This window comes from Momordica charantia (genome assembly GCF_013281855.1).
Source record: "Momordica charantia cultivar OHB3-1 chromosome 9 unlocalized genomic scaffold, Mcharantia_2.0 BLBB01000009.1, whole genome shotgun sequence".
NCBI classification, from domain to species: Eukaryota; Viridiplantae; Streptophyta; class Magnoliopsida; order Cucurbitales; family Cucurbitaceae; genus Momordica; species Momordica charantia.
This window is the reverse complement of record NW_028275167.1, coordinates 11,983,232-12,004,204: the sequence shown is the minus strand read 5'-3', so window position 1 is coordinate 12,004,204 and position 20,973 is coordinate 11,983,232. Positions and strand designations below refer to the sequence as shown.

Sequence of the window (20,973 nt, the reverse complement as noted above, 5' to 3'; positions counted from 1 at the left end):
GGAAAGGCGATTAGTGTAGAGTAAATATGTACTGCATTTTCCCACTAAAATATAAATGTAAAAACGTACACATGTTCTCCCTCTCATTCTTGCTCAAGCTCAAGCTCTCGTTCTCGCCCAGTTCTAACTCTAGCTTTTGCTCTCGCTCTCTTTGTCGCTCCATCTCTAGCTCTGCCACTCTCCCTCGCTCTAACTGCCCTCGCTCCCATTCCCACTCTCGTAGTCGCACTCGCTTACTGTCTCCTCTGTATCAAGCTTTCTCTCTGACTACGTGTTTGCTCATGCCAAAACCTAAGACCTCGTCGTCGTCTTACGTGGTAAATTGCTCAAGATACAAGCAAGAGGAAGTATTTGAACAGTAGTAAGAACTTAACATGAAACCGGACCCATAACATAATTTATTGATATATAACACATGAGAACTCCAAAAATGATTATTGGCATTAAAGTAAACAAGAATATTTATTACAGATACTGTCAATCGAAAACTTGTGAACCAGGCTAATACCATGAAAAGTAAAAAGGGACGGGGAATCAAACGTACATCTCGAAACCCAACAAGGGAAAAGACGATGGTACATCGACAAGATGGGGGGCTATGAGACACAGAGAGAGAGAGAGAAAACGATGGAAGAAAGATAATATGAAAAACGAAATTTCAAATGAAAAAACGCGAGGGAAAAATAATTTGAATATTTAGTATAGTGGGTAGTAGTGGAGGGGTAAGGGAGTAATTTGACATTGAGAGTGATGTTAGCAAATGTTTAGGAAACATAAGTTTTATGGGTGATGACATATTTCATAGTGGGTTTTCTAAATGGCTATTCGACCTAAAACCCGCCTTGAAGTTAATTAGAGAGAATAATTAGTGAGAACTCTTTTGTTTGTTTTTTTGCTTTATAAAAACTAGGGGTGTTCACGGGTTGGGTTGGGTCGGGTTATGAGGGGTTTGGGACCATCCCGAATTTTCGGGTTGGCTATATATCGGAACCGTCGGGTTTAAATTGGATGGTCAACCAACCAAACTCAACCTAATATTTTCGGGTTGGGTTGTCAGTTTTTGTTTCTTTTTATTTTTTATTTTTAATTATCACGACAGCAATGGGGAGTTAGGATTCAAACTTAATGGACAGTTGAGATTAAGATAAAAAACTGGAAGAAGATAATATGAAAACCTTAAATGAAGGACGATGATTAACACTAAATGGACGATAGCATTGAAGATAAATATATTATTTTATATATATAATTAAGAAAAATACACATATATGCATAAATTCGGGTTGAGTTTGGTTGGATTGACCTGATTTATTAAAAGTTGAACCCGAGACCCAACTCAACCCGATCGGGTTGGGAAAATCACAATCCAACCCAAGGCTTCATCTAACCCAACCCCATCCTTATGGTTTGAGTTGGGTTCGTCGGGTCTTCGCTTGCAACCTCAATTATTTCATCAAACTTCTATTCATTCTTGATTTTGACTTGGACTTCAAAATTTAAAATTGTTCCATAGCTGTGCTGTGTATAGTTCTTTTTTTTATATTATATAATTTTAATCTTGAATATTATGACAGTATTATATTGTATTATTTCAAGCCATCATTAACATTGTGCAATACTATTTGAGTTGTGTTAGAATAATCCTGTCCGTTTCCAACAGCTGTTCTTGTGAGGGACGGACGGCTCATTAGGAATGCCAAATCAATTTCCAGATTTGATGCTCAACCTTCATTTTCTGCTGCAATCTTTTAACAACTGTAATGGTGTGGATGAATCGCCCCTTTTATTTGTCAACGTTGTTCGCCAATAAAGAATAATGTAACAAGTTAGAAGCTCTAAGTCAGACATAACTCAATTGGTTAAGACAGAGGTTCAAATTCCCACTAAAAAGTTAAAGCGTTATTCCAAGGAAAAAATCAAATTGCTTATGCATGTTTGACTCACGATTTTGAGTAGTTGGGTAATAAAGTTTGGGATTGAGAAATTTGAGTGCAATTTATATTTCAATTATACAAAAGAATTTGTTAGGATTAATAAGCTTTTGATCATGTGTTTAAACAAGTCTAAAGTGCGAGTCAAGCACTCTTATTGTGTCAGTTCATCAAACATGCTTAAGAAGAATCTTTTAGAATACAATTTTTTAATACAAATGATAGAATAGGGATAAGACATTGGGACCTGTACGGAGAGGTTATTAATGTCTTAAAATTGTTTAGTTAGGCTACAAGTTTCTTTTATTTAATGTGTGGCTGTCGCAATTAACTGCTCTCCATAGAATAGTGTAAAATCATGAATCATAAAAATATACATAATTTTCATTCATTCATTTGATTTATGTGAGGTTGTTAAAAAAGAATGTAGGGTAACGTATAATATATGGTAATTGAATGTACATGTAACTAAAAGGGTAAAACTATAAGAACTCTTTTTGATCCCTCGTAGTTGAGTTGTTGAAATCAGAAATATTCCTTGTGGAACTCGAATCGAGTGGCAGTCTTGCGAGTGAATTCGAGCGAGAGGGCGTTGAGTTCCTTGGCTAGCAACGGCATCCCGCAGTAGAACACTCCCACCGTCTTGTAAGCATGTTTCGATGCTATTCTCCCGAACACTTCCTTCCACTCCGGCCTAGCAAAGTGAGTCCTCGCCTGCATACCAGCCATTTTCATCATCCATTTCAATACCAAAAGTGAAACCGAGGGTTGTGAAGGTATCATACTCGAGTTCCAGAGAGGATGTCGACGCCATGTTTGGCATGGTTGAGAGCTTGAACCATGGTGATCAATGTGCTCCTTGCGTCACTTTCGTCGTACACGCTCGTCAGGTAGTTGTGGAGTTCGATTTGGCCCTGATTCATTCATTCATTTTATAGCTAAGATGAGTAGATTATGATGCATATGCTTTTACTTTTACTATACCTACCTTTCTGTCCATCTCTGCTACTTCATCCATCACCCCTTTGAACCACTCCAAAGAACCGGCTTCCCTCGTCACCCAATAGAAGTAAGCTTGCGCCTGCCCCGTCCCCGTCCTACTTTGAAACTTCCTCTTTCCACTTGGCGTCGTGTTTAAGGAACCAAAGCTGTTTGAGCTGTCTTCTGATCTGGTTGTTTCTGTTGTTGAACCCTGTATCAAATCGTAGTTAAGCAAGCAAAATATCTATTCTCTAGAGGAGCGAAGGAGGAGGGAGCCATTTTCCCCTTGGTTGCAAAAAAGGCAAGTTTTTAGTTTACCGTTGGCGTGTGTTCTTCCATGGTTTTGGTGTTGTTGAGAAGATCCTTGAGGATGCTGACGAAGGGGGTGGCCCCAATCCCGAGTCCGACGAGGAGAAGCACGTCATAGTTTTGGTAGTCTTGTGCGGGCGCTCCATATGGTCCATCCACCAGCAATCTCGGCTGGCTGCATCGTTACAAATTTTTTAAAGTCGAGTAACTAAATAGACACAACTCTTGAAGTTCTTAAACTTAGAGTTTGGAATTATTAACCTTTCTCGTTCCATCTTGACCAAGTGGCCGAGTTTGGCCCTGCCGGGGAGGGGTTTGGAGTTGACATGGTCGGTGAAGACGCACTTGAGCTCCCTAGTCCAGTCGCCCACAGTCCTGATGTGCACGCTCAGATACTCATCTCCTGGCGCTGAAGTGATAGAAAATGGGTGCCTGAGCAGGTTGTTTCAAGGTTACATTATTTTTTCTTTGCGGAAACAACTGACATTTGGAGTACATTTCCGACACTCACCATTCGAACTGAGAAATTGCAGGACATTGAAGGAATATGTACTGCCCACTTCTGTATTTGAATCCTCGAGGCTTCAACATCACCAAGCTGAACACATTCCCCGGCAGCACCGAAACCTGTTCGATACCCAACATGAGCATAGCTCTATTCTTAAAGTCGGAAGTTCAAATCTCCAATTAAATTACCTTCAAAATCTCAACAGAGTAATACTCAGATCTGCAGGCTCTAAGGCTCCTCTCCCCAAGATAGAGCAGCAAAGGAATGGAGATATACAGCCACGTCTACCACCAAACCAAAACTCAACGAATTGAAGCAAAAACAAAAACCAAAATCAAACAGAGTTCTTAGTTTCATAATCATTTCATAGCTTACTGTTTTCTGAGCCCAGCTGTGAGCAAGGAACAAGAAAGTCCCATGTACAAGAAGCAGAACATAAACAAAACCCAGAAGGTGATGCGAGTACCAAAACGCATTGAACCCCGTCAACCTGTTCAACGGCCATGGCAGCCTCACAATGTTTCTCCGAAACCGGTGCGTCGCGAGCGTAAACGAAATACTCATCAGCACCACCATCGCAATCCCAGTCGCCCCTTCGATGCTCGTCAAGAGCTCCCTGTACGTTGGCCTCCGGCCGTGAAAATCAGACGCTATGACACCAAATTTCTCCGGCGACGAATTGACCAGGCGGGGGAAATCGCAGGCCAGATGAACCCCGCCGTGGACAGCGACTCCGACGGCGACAAACCCGGCGATCAGCTTGTGGAAGTTAATGTTGTCGTCGAATGGGATGAAGGATCTGGCCGGAGTGGACCGGAGCCAGGTGAGAGTGTTGCGGCAGACGGGGAGGAGGATGAGGGCCATGTTGAGCTTCAGAGTCTCGGCGGCGGCTTTGGCAGTGGGTAAGCAATAGCCCATTACGTGGAAGGGTGCTCTGTTTGTGTACTGGAGGAACTTCCAGGCGAAGAGGGCGGCCATGGCGGCGGCCCACAGGAGCAGAACCCAAAATCTCTGCCAGTTGTGGAGGAGCGCGGCGGTGGCTGTTGTGATCAATCTGGCCGGATTGAATTTGAAGGAGCTCAAATTCTGACTCCATCCTCCTACGCTTGTGGTGGTGCTCAGAGGTCTGCTGTAGTTCATGTACGTGTCCCTCTGTAAAAGCAGAGTCTCCAGCTGCCATAGCTGAGATGAAACACCATCCATTTCAAATTTCTTCATCTTTTAATCTTAAAAAAAATTAGAAATAGAATAGAATTGAATTTGGTACCTCGATGTAGCCGAGGTTTTCGGGGTCGAGTTCTTCCATGATTAGTGAAGCGTATTCCTCTGCTCGCTCCTTGAGTTTCGCCAGGTTGTTTGCGGAAGCACTTAGCAAAATCAGCTGTAGTGGGAATTGGTGTAAGAAAACGGCGCCGTTTTTGTGTAATTATGAAGCAGAAGAGTGAGGGACTCACCTCCTGCACTTCGTCTCTGGTGATTCTGCCATCTTCATTACTGTCCGCCCTGATTTGTGATATCATAATTCCATCTCTCAGATTGCAAAATCAAAATCCAAAAGCGAAAAAATGATTGAAAGAAGATTTACATGTCGAAGAAGATTTGAAGGCGGGCGTCGAAGCTTTGGTCTGAAATCTTCAACCAAAACTCGTGCAATTCCTCCACATTGATTTTGGAAATCCTTAGTCCTTTTCTTCTTGCTAATGCGTCGAATATTCTCAGCGCGAACTCCTTCGACTCCACCATCCCTGCCCAAAATCCATTAATCATCATCCATAACTTAATTTTTTGCATTAAACGAAATTCAAATTCCTAGTTTGTAACACCGACCGATGCATTCGGCGAAATCATCTCTGGCGAGCAATCCGGCGACTGCCAGGCAATGGAACCTGGACTCCACTCTCCGCCAGAGCTCGGCGGCGTCGGAGGCTCCGGTGGTCCGACTGATGAATCTGAGGCCGCGGAGCGCCGCCTGGGCGCTGGATCGGGTGCGCTGCAGCTGCGCATTGAGGCGGCGGGCGTCGCGGGCGGACATGCCCCCCATCGCCGCCGCCGTGGTGTCGTCCCTGTCGAGGGAGGAGGCGGTGGAGGCGCGGGAGGAGGCGGACCTGAGCCAGGGGAACTTGTTGCGGATTCTGGTGGTGATGGAGAGAACGGCGTCGTCTTGGGGGTCGGATGACGTGGCAGCCGGAGCGATGCTGCGGACCACGACGGAATCGTCCTCCACCTCCAATGTGACCTCCACGAAGTCCTGCGGATGGACGAGATCGTTGAGGAAAACCGGCAGCATTCCCTCTCCGGCGCCGCCGCCGCCGCCGCCGTCGCCGTCATCGTCGTCGAGGCGGCGGCTGTAGTTGGAGTTGGATAATTTACCAAAAGAGGACCAGGACCTTGTCATCGAAATGGGAGAAGGAAGAGGAAGAGAAATGGAGGTTGGTGTTGGAGAAAGAAAAAACACCTCTCAACCAATTCCCACACACGCCATTTCAACGCCCTCTCTCTCAACTTCTTCTTATAATAATAAAAACTCTTTTTTCTCTCTCTCTCTCTCTACACCAAAATAAAGGGAGGGGAAGCTGTGGTGTAGTACATAGTGGAAAACAATAGGAAATGGGAATTATGGTTGAATTGGGATTGGAGAAATGAGAGCAGAAAATGCCGATACCAACAAACTTACGTTGTCTTTGTAATCGATGAATATATATAGAAAGAGGGAAAGAGACAGAGCAGCTAGCAACAGCAACGCCACCGCAGGATCAGATGTTGATATGGCGACGGGAAGAGCAACTCAAGCACAACACAAGCTTCCACGGAATTTATGTTTCCCTCTTTCATTCATCACTCCCCTCCAACACAACCCCATATATTATTCCATTTCGTGCAATAATAGATGATTTATCCTTCAGGTCGAGGTTCCATCCCCCATATTGTTCTATAGGGTTGATTAACTTATAGGTGGAATCAAAGTCTGCCACTTAATTCCTCTCATTGGGAGACACGTGTTTGAACATTAACTCAAATAGGTCGGGGGCAATATGGTTCAGAAAAAGTACTTTTGACTGTGGATATCGCCGACATAAAATTTGTTAAACACTAGATCTAGAGGGATGAAATTTTAGGACAATTTTTTTCAAAGCTTCCCCTATGAAAGATAGGGTCCATTTCTATGCATCCTTCCTAAGTTTGGTCCCACACCAGCTCAAACTAAATACTAATCTAAGCTTCAAAGTGTAGGTGATTGAGTGTCACACTAGTAAAGTTTTGATTGCAGTCATCACCTCAGCGATTTGGACATCCACATCAGATTAGTAGCCAACCCTTCACCTCTTCTAGAATCGTACATCAACTATTAATATTAGAATAATAACACCAACAATTGAATAGGGGAATGATTCAACTTTGATCTCTTAACCTGCATCAATTTTGACCTCAATCTTTAAATGTTAGAATACGCACCAACTTTAAGTTTTTTAGTTTAGTGTCAATTTAACATTAAATTTCATCGAACTAAATCTAGGTCTCATATATATATTTCAATCTTACCAATTTCAACAAAACAATTCAACTCTAATTTTATCTTTCCCTAAAGATCTATCAATTGTGACTTGAAATCTATTAAACCTAGGTGAGAATATATTTTATTGACAAATTTCATAACAATATTTATCAAAGTCTAAATGCAATTTGATCATGCTTGGTGCCATGTTTGCTGTACTAACAAAAGTACAACTCTATGAAGTAAAAAATTTGACATAAAAATTGACCAAACTTGAAAGAAGAAAAAAGAAATGGAATTTATCCCAAAATTATATTTTGCGGTGGACAGAGCACAGAGTTAAGAGGGTTTTAACAATTAATATTTTTGGTGTCTTGGGATCTTGAAATGTAAATGTTGTTGTGTTGTCCCATCAATCCCATGCATCATTTTTCTTTTTCTTTAATTTATAAACTAATCTTGATTTTGTTTCGTTTGATCTAAAATGTCTATCTTCATCCTTATACTTTCCACTTTTATTTATTTTAGGTGCCGCTGATGTATTTTTAAATAGTGATCACCTCGTTCTTTTCATTTTCGTTTTCATCTCATTTTTTTCCATAAAAACTTTAGCATCACTTTACTAATCGTAACCATAAATTTATATTAAAGGGTTTATATTATTTAAATGATTTGTATTAAAATTTTACAAATATGAAATCAAAATTGTCACTTTTCAAAAGTATACGAATCAAAATGGATATGTGATAGTACAATGACCAAAATAGTATTTGAAATGTACTGAAACTAAAATAAATTCAAATAAAATTACATGACCAAAATAATAACTAAAAAAAATCACATTATTAAGAATTTCTCGTAGCCATAGTTGTTTGTGTAATAGGAATGATGAACGAGTGATGGATGGATGATGATGGTGTTGGAGGTTTGGTTTGGTGCATATAACTCAAATGACAAATGGTGTGAAGCTTAAGCTTTTAAATTCTTTGATTATAAGAAATATTCATTTCATCACACAATATTACTCAATCATTTCTATCTTTATTTGCCGACGCAATTTTAAACTTTTTTTTTTGCCTACTAGTCAACATAATGTTAATTAGTAACCTAAATTCAACAATACTTCAATTCAATCACAATCTTGCTTTTTAGGCCTAATTAATAATATATAATTAGCATGTTATTAAAAAACTACTACACTTTCACTCATCCAAATTTGTACTATATCATTATCTTTCATTCTCTATTCAAGTTCATACACCGACAAAATTTAGCTCATACAAATAAATATTTTTGCTATGATAAAAAATATTCTCCCTTCAAAATTCATCCCCTTTAAAAAATAACAGAAAAGTATTTTTGAAAAAGTAAAAAATACTTCAAAGTATTGTTGGGTGATAAAGCATATGTAGAGTATTTTTAGGTCTCAAATACTCGACCTAGAAAGTACTATCAAAGTACTTCTAAGAATATTGAACCAAATATGATCACCGGAGCTAAAGAAAGTAATAAAGATATATTATGTGATCAATTTGAATAGGGTTCAATCAGTGTAAAAAAAAAGATATATTATAGTGTTAGCGTTGATTTAGTTGAGATTTTAATATACGAGGATTATGAGGTGGCATAAAGTTACTCCGCCATATATCCTTATTTACACCCAATCAACCCTCCACGTAATTCCCTTTCAAAAAAAAAAATCCACGTAATTCTAGTTTCTAACTAATTAAATTACATCTCACGCCAAAATCCAGTACGACACAATCATTGATGTTCCCCGCCAGCGCCAGTGCAGTACGACATGTCGAAACTCATACCTTTCATAGATAAATAAAAGTACACAACATCTCTCACCTCCATGGATATTACCAAATCTTCAAGCCTAATTTTCATTTGACTGCCCTTCATTCTCCCTCAATTTTTGACCATTTTTTTTTTATAATTATTATTTCTTAGTTGGTTTCATTAGTTCAAAATTTTAATTTTAGTTCCTTTAGTTAAATATTCCTATCCGTTTTAATTTTTTACTTTTTATATAATCAATTTAGTTTTTTTCCTTTTCTATTTTTGGATTTACAGAGAACGACAAGCTAACCTTCAGTATAAATTTCGTGTGAAGGTTAATAAATTGAATAACTATATTATTAGTTGGTTTTATTAAGGTTCGTGTGGGGTAAAAAGTTGAAAACTTGAAGAAACCAAATGAACTTTCAGATAGATATAAAATATGCTATACAATTAGTGGCAGATTCAGAGTTTTTGTTTATAAAAATTCACTTAAAATTTAGTAGTAATAATTTAGAGTTATCAATCTCAAAATTCATAAACAAATCAAATTATTACTTTAATACGTCATCTACGAATTTTCATATTAATAAATCGCTGCATAATAATTTGAATAGGCGAAAGATATAAAACTTTATTTCAGAAGGTATTGATATCCATTTATTTTGATAATTAGTTTCTTCAATAAGAAGTATGATTGAATTTTTTACATAATTAGTTTCTTATAAGAATTACAGTGTTTTATGCAGTTAATTTTTTTAAAAGTTTAAAATATTTTTAAAATTTCTATTTATATTTGATATAAAAAATTAAAACAAAAATTATAGTATTATATGATAATTATTAAGCAATTAATCTCTAAATTGTCGAGTTCTTTAAAACTCTACAAAATCTCGAAATAATTAAAATTAATATTTCTTTTAATGATTTATAGAGAGTAAGAAGAGATATGTCAGTACAATAATTTATATTGAAGATATTACCTATATGCAACAGCAACGTATAAACTGAAAAGAAAAATAAGTATTGAAATTATCGGCAACAATTATGTATGGATAAATTGGAAAGAAAAAGAATTTTAGGTTATAAACAGTAGGGTAGTAACTACACTATTTAAAAATATTGAAGAAGTAGATCAAAATGCTACGGGCGTTCAAAAAACTCGACAACCTGATGAACCCAACCCAGTTCGTAAGAGTTGGGTTGGGTTAGATGAAGCCTTGGGTTGAGTTGGGTTGGGTCTCGGGGTTTAACCTTTAAAAAATCGGATCAACCCAACCCGACCCGAATTTATGCATATATGTGTATTTTTCTTAATTATATATATATAATAATATATTTATCTTCAACTTTAACGTTCATTTAGTGTTAATCCTCACCCTTCATTTAAGGTTTTCATATTTTCTGCTTCCTTTTTTTATATTAATCTCAACCGTGTATTAAGTTTTAATCCTAACTTCCTGTCGCCCGTGTATTAAGTTTTAATCCTAACTTCTCGTCGCCGTCGTGATAATTAAAAATGAAAAATAAAAAAATAAATAGAAACAAAAACCACCAACCCGAAAATATTGGGTTGGGTTGGTTGGGTTGGATTGACCATCTAATTCAAATCCGATGATTCCTATATATCGCAATTCGAAAAATTCGGATTGGTCCAAAAACCCTCCCTAACTCGATCCAACTCAAGCCGTGAACACCGTACAAAATGCATGTGTTGGGCGTCGGGAGGTACTGGACATGCAATGTGCCACCAAGCCAAGAAAAAGTTTGTTAAATAATTAACCAATATATATATTATAAAGTTGAGTGGGCGGGCGTACGCTGAATCCGCCCGTATATGCAATCTCCCTGCACATCTTAAAAAATCTTATTAATTCCCATAGAGCATAAACTACCTCTTTTTATCTCTCTATACCCAAATTAAAGAAATTTTACATGTAAAGCAAATATAACATTTAGTAACATCATATATGTTTTTAAAAATTTTATCCAACCATAAGGATTACGATAGAGATCAAATTCAAATCAGATTTAAAATATTAATTTAATGTATCTTGAAGGTTAAATTGATTGTCCTTCATTTTCTTTTAGTAGAATAATATTAGGTGGGAGATTGAACCTTCTACTTCAAGAAAATTAATACATACTTTTACTAAGTCGTGCTCTAATTCATTGCTCTTAATTCTCCCATCATCTTTGACCATTTTAATAAATACATTGTTGAGAGGTAACTCTAGAGCACCACGTGAAACGTTCCTGAGTAGGCACATGGAGCCCACATGATCCATAAAGAGGAGAGTGCTGAGGACATTGGAAAAGGAATAATGCCAATTCCACCCTATGAGCGTCTAGATACGGGTAAAGGGACTGACACTTGTAATTAGCCGTGCGTATGAGCTTGTGTCATTTTGCTGTCTTTGATGCTCCCGCTCTACTTTGAAATGTCACAAGGAGATGCAGAATGTCGGCTTCCCACCTCTCATCTTCCACCCTTTCTCTCTATTCGTATAAAAGATACACTTAAATCCTGAAGTCAAGTATGCAAACTCTCACAAGAATTAATTGTGGGAATTCTTGAGCAAAATCTCTACTAATATCTAAGTGCTCCATACCCATTTACACTCATTTAAGTCTTAACTTAGGCATTAGAGTGTGCTGGACACCGGTGCTAGATTAAATTTGAGCTAAGAGACCAAGATATGCATGACACTTGCTAGTTAAGAATCCGCATCAACACATATTAAAAACAGAATTCACTGCATATTTCCATTCAAATTTTTTATTTATTACAATGCTATCATGTCATTGTTATAATTTTCTATTGTTTTGTTGTATTAAAATAATTGATTAAATTTAAAATGTAAATATTCTAAAACTATTGTTTTGACTAAACAAATAAAACTAATAAAAAATCATCATCATATAGTTAGATAAAAATTTATATTTGATAGGTGGATAATTTACCTAAGTTTGTTTTCCATGAAATAACATGAATAATAATTTTCCAAAAAAAAAATAATAATAATAAAAGAAAACAAAAACCATTATCAAACCAACCATAAAATACTTCTTTTTTATATGAGGCTATTGGATCAACTAATATAGAAATGTATTACTCAAAACCATCATGTGAAATCATCCCTTGATTTTGAGAATTTACAAAAATAAATTGTATGAATAATTAATTAATTGATTAGGAGCTTGAAGGAATATTAATTACATATTAAAAACCTAAGCTAATTAGTTCAACACATTGAAGTTGGTTTTTATAAGAATCAAACCAACTACTTGAAATTGACTAAAACTCATAAAATTTTAATTTAAAAATAATTTTTAAAGTTTTATTTTGTGAAACCAAACTTACTTTATGATATTTAATTATTAAATCAATTGAACTGAGCTATTTTATTAAAAATTTCATTTTTATTGGTTATGATTCGCACATATTTAAACTTAGAAATATCATGAATGCATATGAGAAGTAGTTTGAAATATATATTTATATATATATTTTGTGGATATATTTGAATATTTGGTGGTTCCAATTTAGCTAAAGAAATGATAATCTTTCAAGTCTCATCAATCATTTTACAATATGCTAAATAGTAGGTGAATGACATTATTTTTTAATACAACAACATGTAAGGGCGTGGAGTTCGAACGCATGACTCATGTCTGCAATAGGGCGGGACGGGACCAAGGGGCAATCTCCATCCCGCCCTTTTGAGGATTTTTTCCTTCATCCCCACCCTTGTCCCCAAAACTTTGGGGATGAGGCGGGGAGACCTCCCCTATCCTCGCCCCATCCCTACCAGGACCTTGATTGAGATCCCCGGTTTGACCCCGTCTCCGGTCAAACTGTGGATTTTCCATCCCGACCGGATCGGGTACCTGCGAGGATCGGGTTCTGAAGGTTTTTTGTCATCTCTACACGATATTTTAGTCGGAGATACATGTCTTAACTAGTTGAGTCAGGTTGACAACCAAACGACATTGTTGGTTGAAAAGTAAGAACGAAGCAATAAAAGACGATAATGTCCCTTTTTTTTATTTAACTCGAACGGAGATTGGAAATTTAATGGCACAAAACATATAGAACAATGTTGAGTAAAATACAATTTTAGCCCTGAGTTTGAATAAATAATATTAGAGTACTTACTAGAAAAATTACGTGGTAGTTAATTTGGTGAATAAACTATGCTCACTTGAATTTTCCGAATGAGATGCCAAAATATATTAACTTCATACTTGTTTTAGGGCCGAAGGGACCTTCTTTCCTCTCTCTTTGCCTTCTCTTCCATCTAGCCCTCTCTTAACTCCGTTTGCGTGCCCTCGCCTCCAACCAGCCTTCTCCATTCCTATCGTCGTCGTCCTAGAAACATCTTGATCTTGCTGTTTTTCTATTAAATTCACCAATATTAATTTGTTCTCGAGGACTATTTAGAACTCTTTTGTCAAGATTGAGGATTAAAGTGTCAGATTTTAAAATATAGGAGGATTAAATAGAAACTATATCCTCAAATTCAGGATTAAAAGTGTAATTTATACCACCAATATTTATTGCTAATTTTTGTGGGCAAAATATACTTCGATAATTTTTCAAAGTTTTTTCAATTGATCCTTAATCTTTTATAATTCTCAATTTTATTTTTAATTTATTAAAAAATTTGAACAAATTGCATAAACTACTCTTGAAGTAGGGTAATTGTTATGGGTAATTGTTATAATTACACCTCTGAACTTTCAATTGTAAAAATTAAATCTTCCACAGTAAAAATCAAACACTTTAAACTTTTACAAATAATAAAATTGTAACCTCTAATTTTTTAATGGTAATAATTAGACCCTAAAATTTTTAAAAATGGACCTATTTGAGAAATTAGCACCCTAACAGATTAAACACTTTTGAATTAAAGCTTGAAACTTGAGTGATTCGTTCGAATTTGGAACAAGAATCCGCAGCACCCAAAACTTCAATTCAAACTTAGAACTTGAATTTGAACATGAACCGAGAGATCTCCGCTCTAAGATTCAAGGGGAGGAACGTGAAGAGGACAACACCCCACCCCAAAAACAAATTTGTTGGAGGGTCATGCAAAAGTCTTACATGGGCAGGTACCACCATAGCCCATCGGCCCATCCCGTGCACACCAAGTGTGGCAAACACACCACGAGAGCGACCCATCAACCAATACTCGCGTGCCACCACCAAGGTTGCACAACTCTCCTCTGCGCCAAGCGAGTGCGACCCAATTGGTCGCGGTGCCCCTTCTCAATGCAATGAGCACGACCTCCAAGCAAAGCAAGCGCGGCCCAATTAAGCAGCAACAGTGCCCTTCTCCATGCAAGGGAGCGAGCCCCGTGGCCGCAACCTTCTCCCTTGTGGTCACCGCAACCACCTTGGCTAGAGAATGAAGCGCATGCCATCATGGCAGCCTACTACCCTACACATCTTCGTGCCATACCCAGGGTGGTGCACATGCCTCCATAGTAGACATCTTAGCCTGACCATATTGCTTGAAAGGAAATAAATCTTCCTCCTCCCCCATGAGCCTATAAATACGAAGATCCTAATCTAATTGAGGTAGAACGACAACAACACAACTCATTACACTTCTATGCAATTCTCTCTCTTTCTTCTCATCAGTTATTACACTGACTTAAGCATCGGAGTGTATACCGGTACCTCGCCGGCATTAGCTCACATTTTCTTTGTTAAGATCATCTTCGATCCAACCGTTCAAGTCAAGAATTTATCTTTCCCCTATTAACAAGCCATCGAGTCAAATTCGGATCACGCGATTCAATTGGCCTCGACATTTTACGCATCAATAGTTGGCGCTGTCTATGGGGATCGACGATAAAAGAAGACCTTGATTCTACCCTAGCTAAAGTTTGTATTCCAAATCATGAATCTGCTTAATAATCCAACCAACCTTGAACAGTGACTGAATGCCAAAATGGCGAGCATCCCAATCCCTCTCGCATACCTACATGCCATCAAGCCTCTTGTACCAATCATTCGCACAACGAAGATTGGAGGGAAGAAACCCACACTATGGCCACTCAACGAGTTGTTCTAGTGGTTGTTCCAAGGCAAATGCGAAGTCACCACACTCGAGTTGCTCGAGATGTCCAAAGGTTAAAAGGAGACATGACTTGAGTACTGGCTTTGTTAACACGACAAGGTCAGGCTGGAACTTGCGCCAGTACTCCATCTCCCACGCCCGACGAGATTCGACAAAAGGGAAATAACCCATGGAAGTCAGCGATGAAAAAGTCTGATCCCTGTACCACGAGAAAGGTTAGTTCTAGGAGGCAATGATCATGGTCAAAGGCAAACTAGGGCTATGGGCTAAGGAATATTCCAATTCCCTCGCAATATTTTGTAAGGAAAGAACATTGTGATACTCGCCAATCACCAGATTGTGGCGAACGAGTTGACAACAATGATCTTCTTAACCTTTTGAATCACATAAGAGAATAAGGTATCAGCCGTAACTCAGAAGATCTTCGGAACCTATTGAAATCCAACCGACAGAGCCATAATCCTTCCGAGGAAGGAAGACCATTCCCTTGCAACCTTGTAAAAAATCTCCCTGTCAATAGGGGAAGAATGGAGGATGGATATGAACTGTCCGATGAATCTATTACCCCATTCACTGACAGCGTTGTAGCTGTAAGTATTCCTTACAAATTCAAATGGCTCGCAATATAGTAGTACAATGCTACGACCGATCCCATAGATCATGTAGATACCTTCTTAGGAGGTCGGGAACACAAGAAACCAGTTACCTACCTCTTGACTCTTCACCAAAAGGCCCATGAAAGCCTTCGAGAGTATATCATGTGATTCAACAACGACGCCTTGAAGGTAGAAGGTGGCGTAGAAAGGATCGCCCTAACCACTATCATGGTCAGACTACGCGATGAAAAGTTCCTCTAGTCTCTATGAAAAAAGGCCCCGCTCACCTTTGACGATTTTTTTAGCAAAAAGCAAAAGCATATAAGTGTTGGAAAATTTCTCAATAACCATAATGAGCCCGGGCAATCGATAGGAGATTCTGGCACAAAAAGGCAAAAGGATCATGTCAATACCAACATTGAGAAAAAAGCTAAACTCGGCGCTCCTTTTAGACCACGAAAGTGCCCCTTGGAAAACTTTAAAAAATACACCCCTATTACTGCACCAGTATAACATATCTTGATGGAAATCAAGGATAAAAACCTCTTTAAATGGCCGATCAAAACAAAGCCAATCTCGTATCCCTGGGATCGGTGTTGGTATTGCCTGTTCCATCGAGAAACCGGACATAATACCTCCGAGTGCATTCGTCTTAAGGAGGAAATTGAGTCCATAATACAGAATGGGTATCTCAAAGAATTTGTAGACCGGCGACGAGGGACCCTCCCCTCTACATCGAAAGAAAAATCTCTAGTCAAAATCCAAGACCCCACGAGAGAAATTCGAACAATATCTAGCGGTCCCGTAGGAGGGGAGTCAAGTAGAAAGCGAAAGATTCAAGCCAGACAGGCACGGGTAAGGCTATATGATCATACTATTTATACTGCTACTACTAACCATAAGACCCCTACTCTGTGTTTCAATGCACTTGAGGCTCAGGTTCTTCATCAACCTCATAATGATGCACTGGTCATTACGCTGGTTATAGCGAATATTAGAGTGCACCGCATTCTAGTGGATGGGGGAAGTTCGGCTTATGTGCTCACCTTAAGAACATTTGACGAAATGCGTATTGGATGAGAGTTATTGAAGAGCTGCCTTACTCCATTGGTCGGATTTGGAGGAGAGTAGGTTCACCTTGTCGACAACATTGAACTACCCATGACCTTTAGGGAAAATATGTGCAGTCTGACCAAGCTTATTCACTTCTTGGTAGTGGATTTAACCTCGATTTATAACGCCATTTTGGGACGACCCACCATACACAACTTGGAGGCTGTCCCGTTGACATACCACCAGGTCATGAAATTTCCAACACCATAGGGGGCAGGGATCATTCAAGGCGAGTAGTTTGCCGCTCATGAATGACATGGCTTTGAGAACCGATTCCCATGCAGAAAGGCGACCTCGAAAAACCCCAAGCAAAAACATCTTTGGAACGGAGAAGCCTTCAGTAGCACCTCCAGTCAAGCTACCAGACAACGGAAAGCACATTCATGGTGAACCAGCAGAAGAAATTGAGAATGTCCCTTAATCTCTGACGAGCAATGTGTTCAAGTAGGAGCCCAATTACAAGACAAGGTTAAGTAAAGTTTAGTGGCGTTCTTGAGACACCATCCAGACATCTTCGCCTGGTCTCATAACGATATGCTAGGAATAGACCCTAAAGTGATGGTACATCAGCTTAATGTGAGTCTTGATTTTAAACCAGTCATACAGAAGCGACGACCTTTCAACACATAACGCAACCAGGCCATTGTAGTAGAAGTGGCAAACGTTCTCAAAGCTAGATTCATACGCGAGGTATAATACCCGCAATGGATATCCAATGTCGTATTAGTAAAAAAATCCAATGGAAAATGGCGTATGTACGTCGATTTCACTGACCTCAACAAGGCATGCCCAGAAGACAGCTTCTCATTGCCAAGGATAGATCAACTAATAGATGCCACAGTGGGGCACGAAGTTCTCAATTTTATTGATGCTTATTCCGGGTATATCCAAATAAGAATGTACGGCCCGAATCAAGAAAAGACCTTGTTCATCATGGAGTAGGGACTATACTGTTACCAGGTGATGCCTTTTGGTCTAAAAAATGTTGGAGCCACTTAACAAAGAATGGTCAACAAAATGTTCGCACCATTAATTGGAAAAAACATGGAAGTATATGTCGATGAAATGCTAGTAAAAAGCAGACATGTGACCCGGCACGAAGACGACTTGGCCGAAGCCTTTGATATCCTGCGACGGTATCATATGAAGTTATATCCCAGCAAATGCACTTTTGGAGTGGTGTCAGGAAAATTTCTAGGATACCTAGTTCATCAACAGAGGATTGAAGCCAATCCGAACAAAATCTGAGCAATTATTGAAATGACTTCTCCAACGACCCTCCAGCAAGTGCAAAGACTTGGTGGAAGAATAGTTGCCCTCAACCGCTTTATCTCTCGTGCAACAGATAAGTGTATGTCTTTCTTCTAGCTAGTAAAAAAACAAAAACCATTTGAATGGACAAAACAATGTGAAGAAGCCTTTACTCAACTTAAGGAATATCTTGGTATAGCTGTCATGCTAGCAAAGCCAAGTCTGGGAGATGAGCTATGCCTGTACCTGGCAGCGTCTGACACAACTGTCAGCTCGCCGCTAATCAAACAAGACCAAGACATTCAAAAGCCCGTTTATTATACCAGTAAAGCTTTAGCTGATGCCGAGACTCGATACCGACCTATTGAAAAAGCTGCTCTAGCCTTGTAACTGTCGTTCCGCGCTTGCGATCGTACTTCCAGGCTCATACTGTTACCGTCCACATAAACTTGCCCTTAAGGCAGATCCTTCAGCGACCCGAGACATCAGGTTGGCTTATGAAATGAACGGTAGAGCTTAGCGAACACGACATATGTTACAAACCACGAACGACCATTAATGAACGGGTAGTGGCTGACTTTATTACCGAATTAACCGCTGAAATAGAAGAACCGCTAGATACAAACCCCATCCCGAGCCAAAAAGCTATCGATAAACTCAACTCAACCCTGAGGCTATGGAATATTTTGGTGGACGACTCCGCTAACAACCATGGGTGTGGGGCAGGACTGGTAATTGTTTCTCCGACTGGAAACTGTTTGAAACAGCTATGAGATTTGAATTCAAGACCTTAAACAATGAGACCAAGTACAAGGATTTTGTCGTAGGACTGAAAGCCAGTCAAGAATATGAAGCAACTTGTCTCCGCATCTACAGTGACTCAATGTTGGTAGTAAACCAAGTTAAAGGAGATTATCAGGTCTAGGGAGTCAAACTAGTTGAATATAAGGCACAGGTATGAAATTTGCTTACTTATTTTGCAGAATGAAAAATTCGACAAATACCACAATCTGAGAACAGAAACGCTGATGCACTAGCACAACTAGCCGCTGCTTATAGAACGAAGCCAAGCATAAGAAAGCTCGAAAGCCTCCTCGTGATGACCGTCCCTCAATTAAGTACCTGGATGAATCCCTTAATGAAATACCTGACAACAGGAAAGTTTCCCAAAAGTAAAATGGAGGCCCAAATACAATGTCGGTCGACACAATATGTTGTTCATAACAGAACCTTGTACAAACGAGGATTCTCACTACCACTCTTGAAGTGTCTTGATCAAGAAAAAACAGCTTATGTCCTACAAGAGGTGCATGAGGGCATTTGTGGTAACCACCTAAGGGCATGATCACTGACACACAAAATTGTCAATCAAGGGTATTATTGGCCAACATTACACCGAGATGTTAAGGACTATACCTGAAAATGCAATCACTGTCAGTGAATTGCCCCTATTCCTAGACAACTAGCAGAGCCATTATCTACCATCACTGGACCCTAGACTTTCACCCAATGGGGAATAGATTTTATCGGTCCCCTCCTGCAGTGGAAAGGACAAACAAAATACGCAGTAGTCGCAGTAGACTACTTCACTAAATGGGCTGAAGCAGAAACACTAGCTACAATCACTAAGCAAAAAATTACCAAGTTTGTATGGCAAAATTTGATATGCCGATTTGGAATCCCCTATGCGATCGTGATAGATAATGGAGGACAATTTAACAATTCGGTTTTCAAAAGCTTATGTGATCAACTAGGCATTCAACACTTTCGATCGTCTCCCACACATTCGCAATCTAATGGTCAGGTGGAAGTCATTAACAAAATCATAAAAAGATGTCTAAAGCTCGTTTGGATTCTTTCAAAGGAAAATGGGCAAAAGAGCTACCAAGCGTACTATTGGCATATCGAACTACAGCGAAAATTGCGACAGGAGAAACCCAATTTTCTTTAGCCTTTGGCACCGAGGCAATGATCCCAGTCGAGATCGGGCTGCCTTCTCCTTGGACAAAAAATTATGATCCCGACACTATAGAAGAATCTTTAATAATCCAGTTGGATTTGTTAGAAGAGTTACAAGAAGGCACTAAGCAACGAATGATGACATACAAGGAACGTAGTGCGCAACATTATAACGTTCGTATGCGACCACGAGCGTTTCAAGTTGGAGATATGGTTCTACGCAAAGTACTCCCTAGCACCAAGAACCCAACAAATGGTGTCCTTTGTCTTACATGGGAAGGTCCGTACGTGGTCATTAAGCTGGCTCAACCAGAAACTTATTACTTGTCTGATGCAATGGGAAAGGTATTGACCCATAAATGAAATGTGGAACATTTAAAATTATATTACCAATAAGCAAAATATATCGATAATGAAATGCCATGTGTTAGGAATAAAAGTGCTACTTCGTGAAACAAAACGAAACGACATGTTAATTACCAACAAGATTCGTAATACAAAAAAGGAAAACGAGGAAGCGACATCGAAAACTTCAAGTAGAATTTTGGGTCGCATTTGAAGGCTCATTCAGGTGTGCCACCAATTCGGCTATGGTTTTCTAGGTAGGACTAGGCCCAAGAGCAGCAAGGGCAATCTCAACCCTCACTGTAAGGGAGGCAGGGCTAACTATGCTAACACCCACCACGACCCTAGCGTCCTTGCCTCTCCTGGTACCGTCAGACGAAGAAGAATCAGTACTAAGGGTAGGTTCGGATAGCGCGACATAAATGAAACTCATATCAAACCCTAGATGAGATTGACCCATTTTCTCTTCCACCCAGTCCAAGCTCAATCTCATAATCTCGCATTGAAGCCCTTCATATTCCCCAGTAGAGCGTAGTGCGGCCTCTAGTTTTGCGGTGTCCTTCGAGTCAGATTGGAAAGTCTCAAGCTCTATAGTATTCTTCTTCAATGCTAC

General features: G+C 39.2%; 3 protein-coding genes across 3 annotated transcripts; 2 read left to right on the top strand and 1 right to left on the bottom strand.

Annotated features, from left to right (window-relative positions):
* Positions 1–2,292: 2,292 nt before the first annotated feature.
* On the bottom strand, positions 2,293–6,632 carry LOC111016998 (respiratory burst oxidase homolog protein E). Its single transcript, XM_088117849.1, has 12 exons — positions 5,557–6,632; positions 5,315–5,474; positions 5,184–5,232; positions 4,997–5,110; positions 4,105–4,911; positions 3,918–4,013; positions 3,733–3,848; positions 3,483–3,653; positions 3,231–3,396; positions 2,920–3,123; positions 2,717–2,845; positions 2,293–2,645 (listed from the first exon to the last, which is right to left on the bottom strand). The coding sequence occupies exons 1-12, from the start codon at positions 6,122–6,124 to the stop codon at positions 2,457–2,459; spliced, it is 2,769 nt and encodes a 922-aa protein (XP_087973975.1). The 5' UTR covers positions 6,125–6,632; the 3' UTR covers positions 2,293–2,456.
* Positions 6,633–16,214: 9,582 nt separating this feature from the next.
* On the top strand, positions 16,215–16,772 carry LOC111017012 (uncharacterized). Its single transcript, XM_022292639.1, has one exon. The coding sequence runs from the start codon at positions 16,215–16,217 to the stop codon at positions 16,770–16,772; it is 558 nt and encodes a 185-aa protein (XP_022148331.1).
* A 3,117-nt stretch (positions 16,773–19,889) lies between these two features.
* Positions 19,890–20,378, top strand: LOC148208961 (uncharacterized). The gene has a single exon (XM_088117388.1). The coding sequence runs from the start codon at positions 19,890–19,892 to the stop codon at positions 20,376–20,378; it is 489 nt and encodes a 162-aa protein (XP_087973514.1).
* The last annotated feature ends 595 nt before the right edge of the window (positions 20,379–20,973 follow it).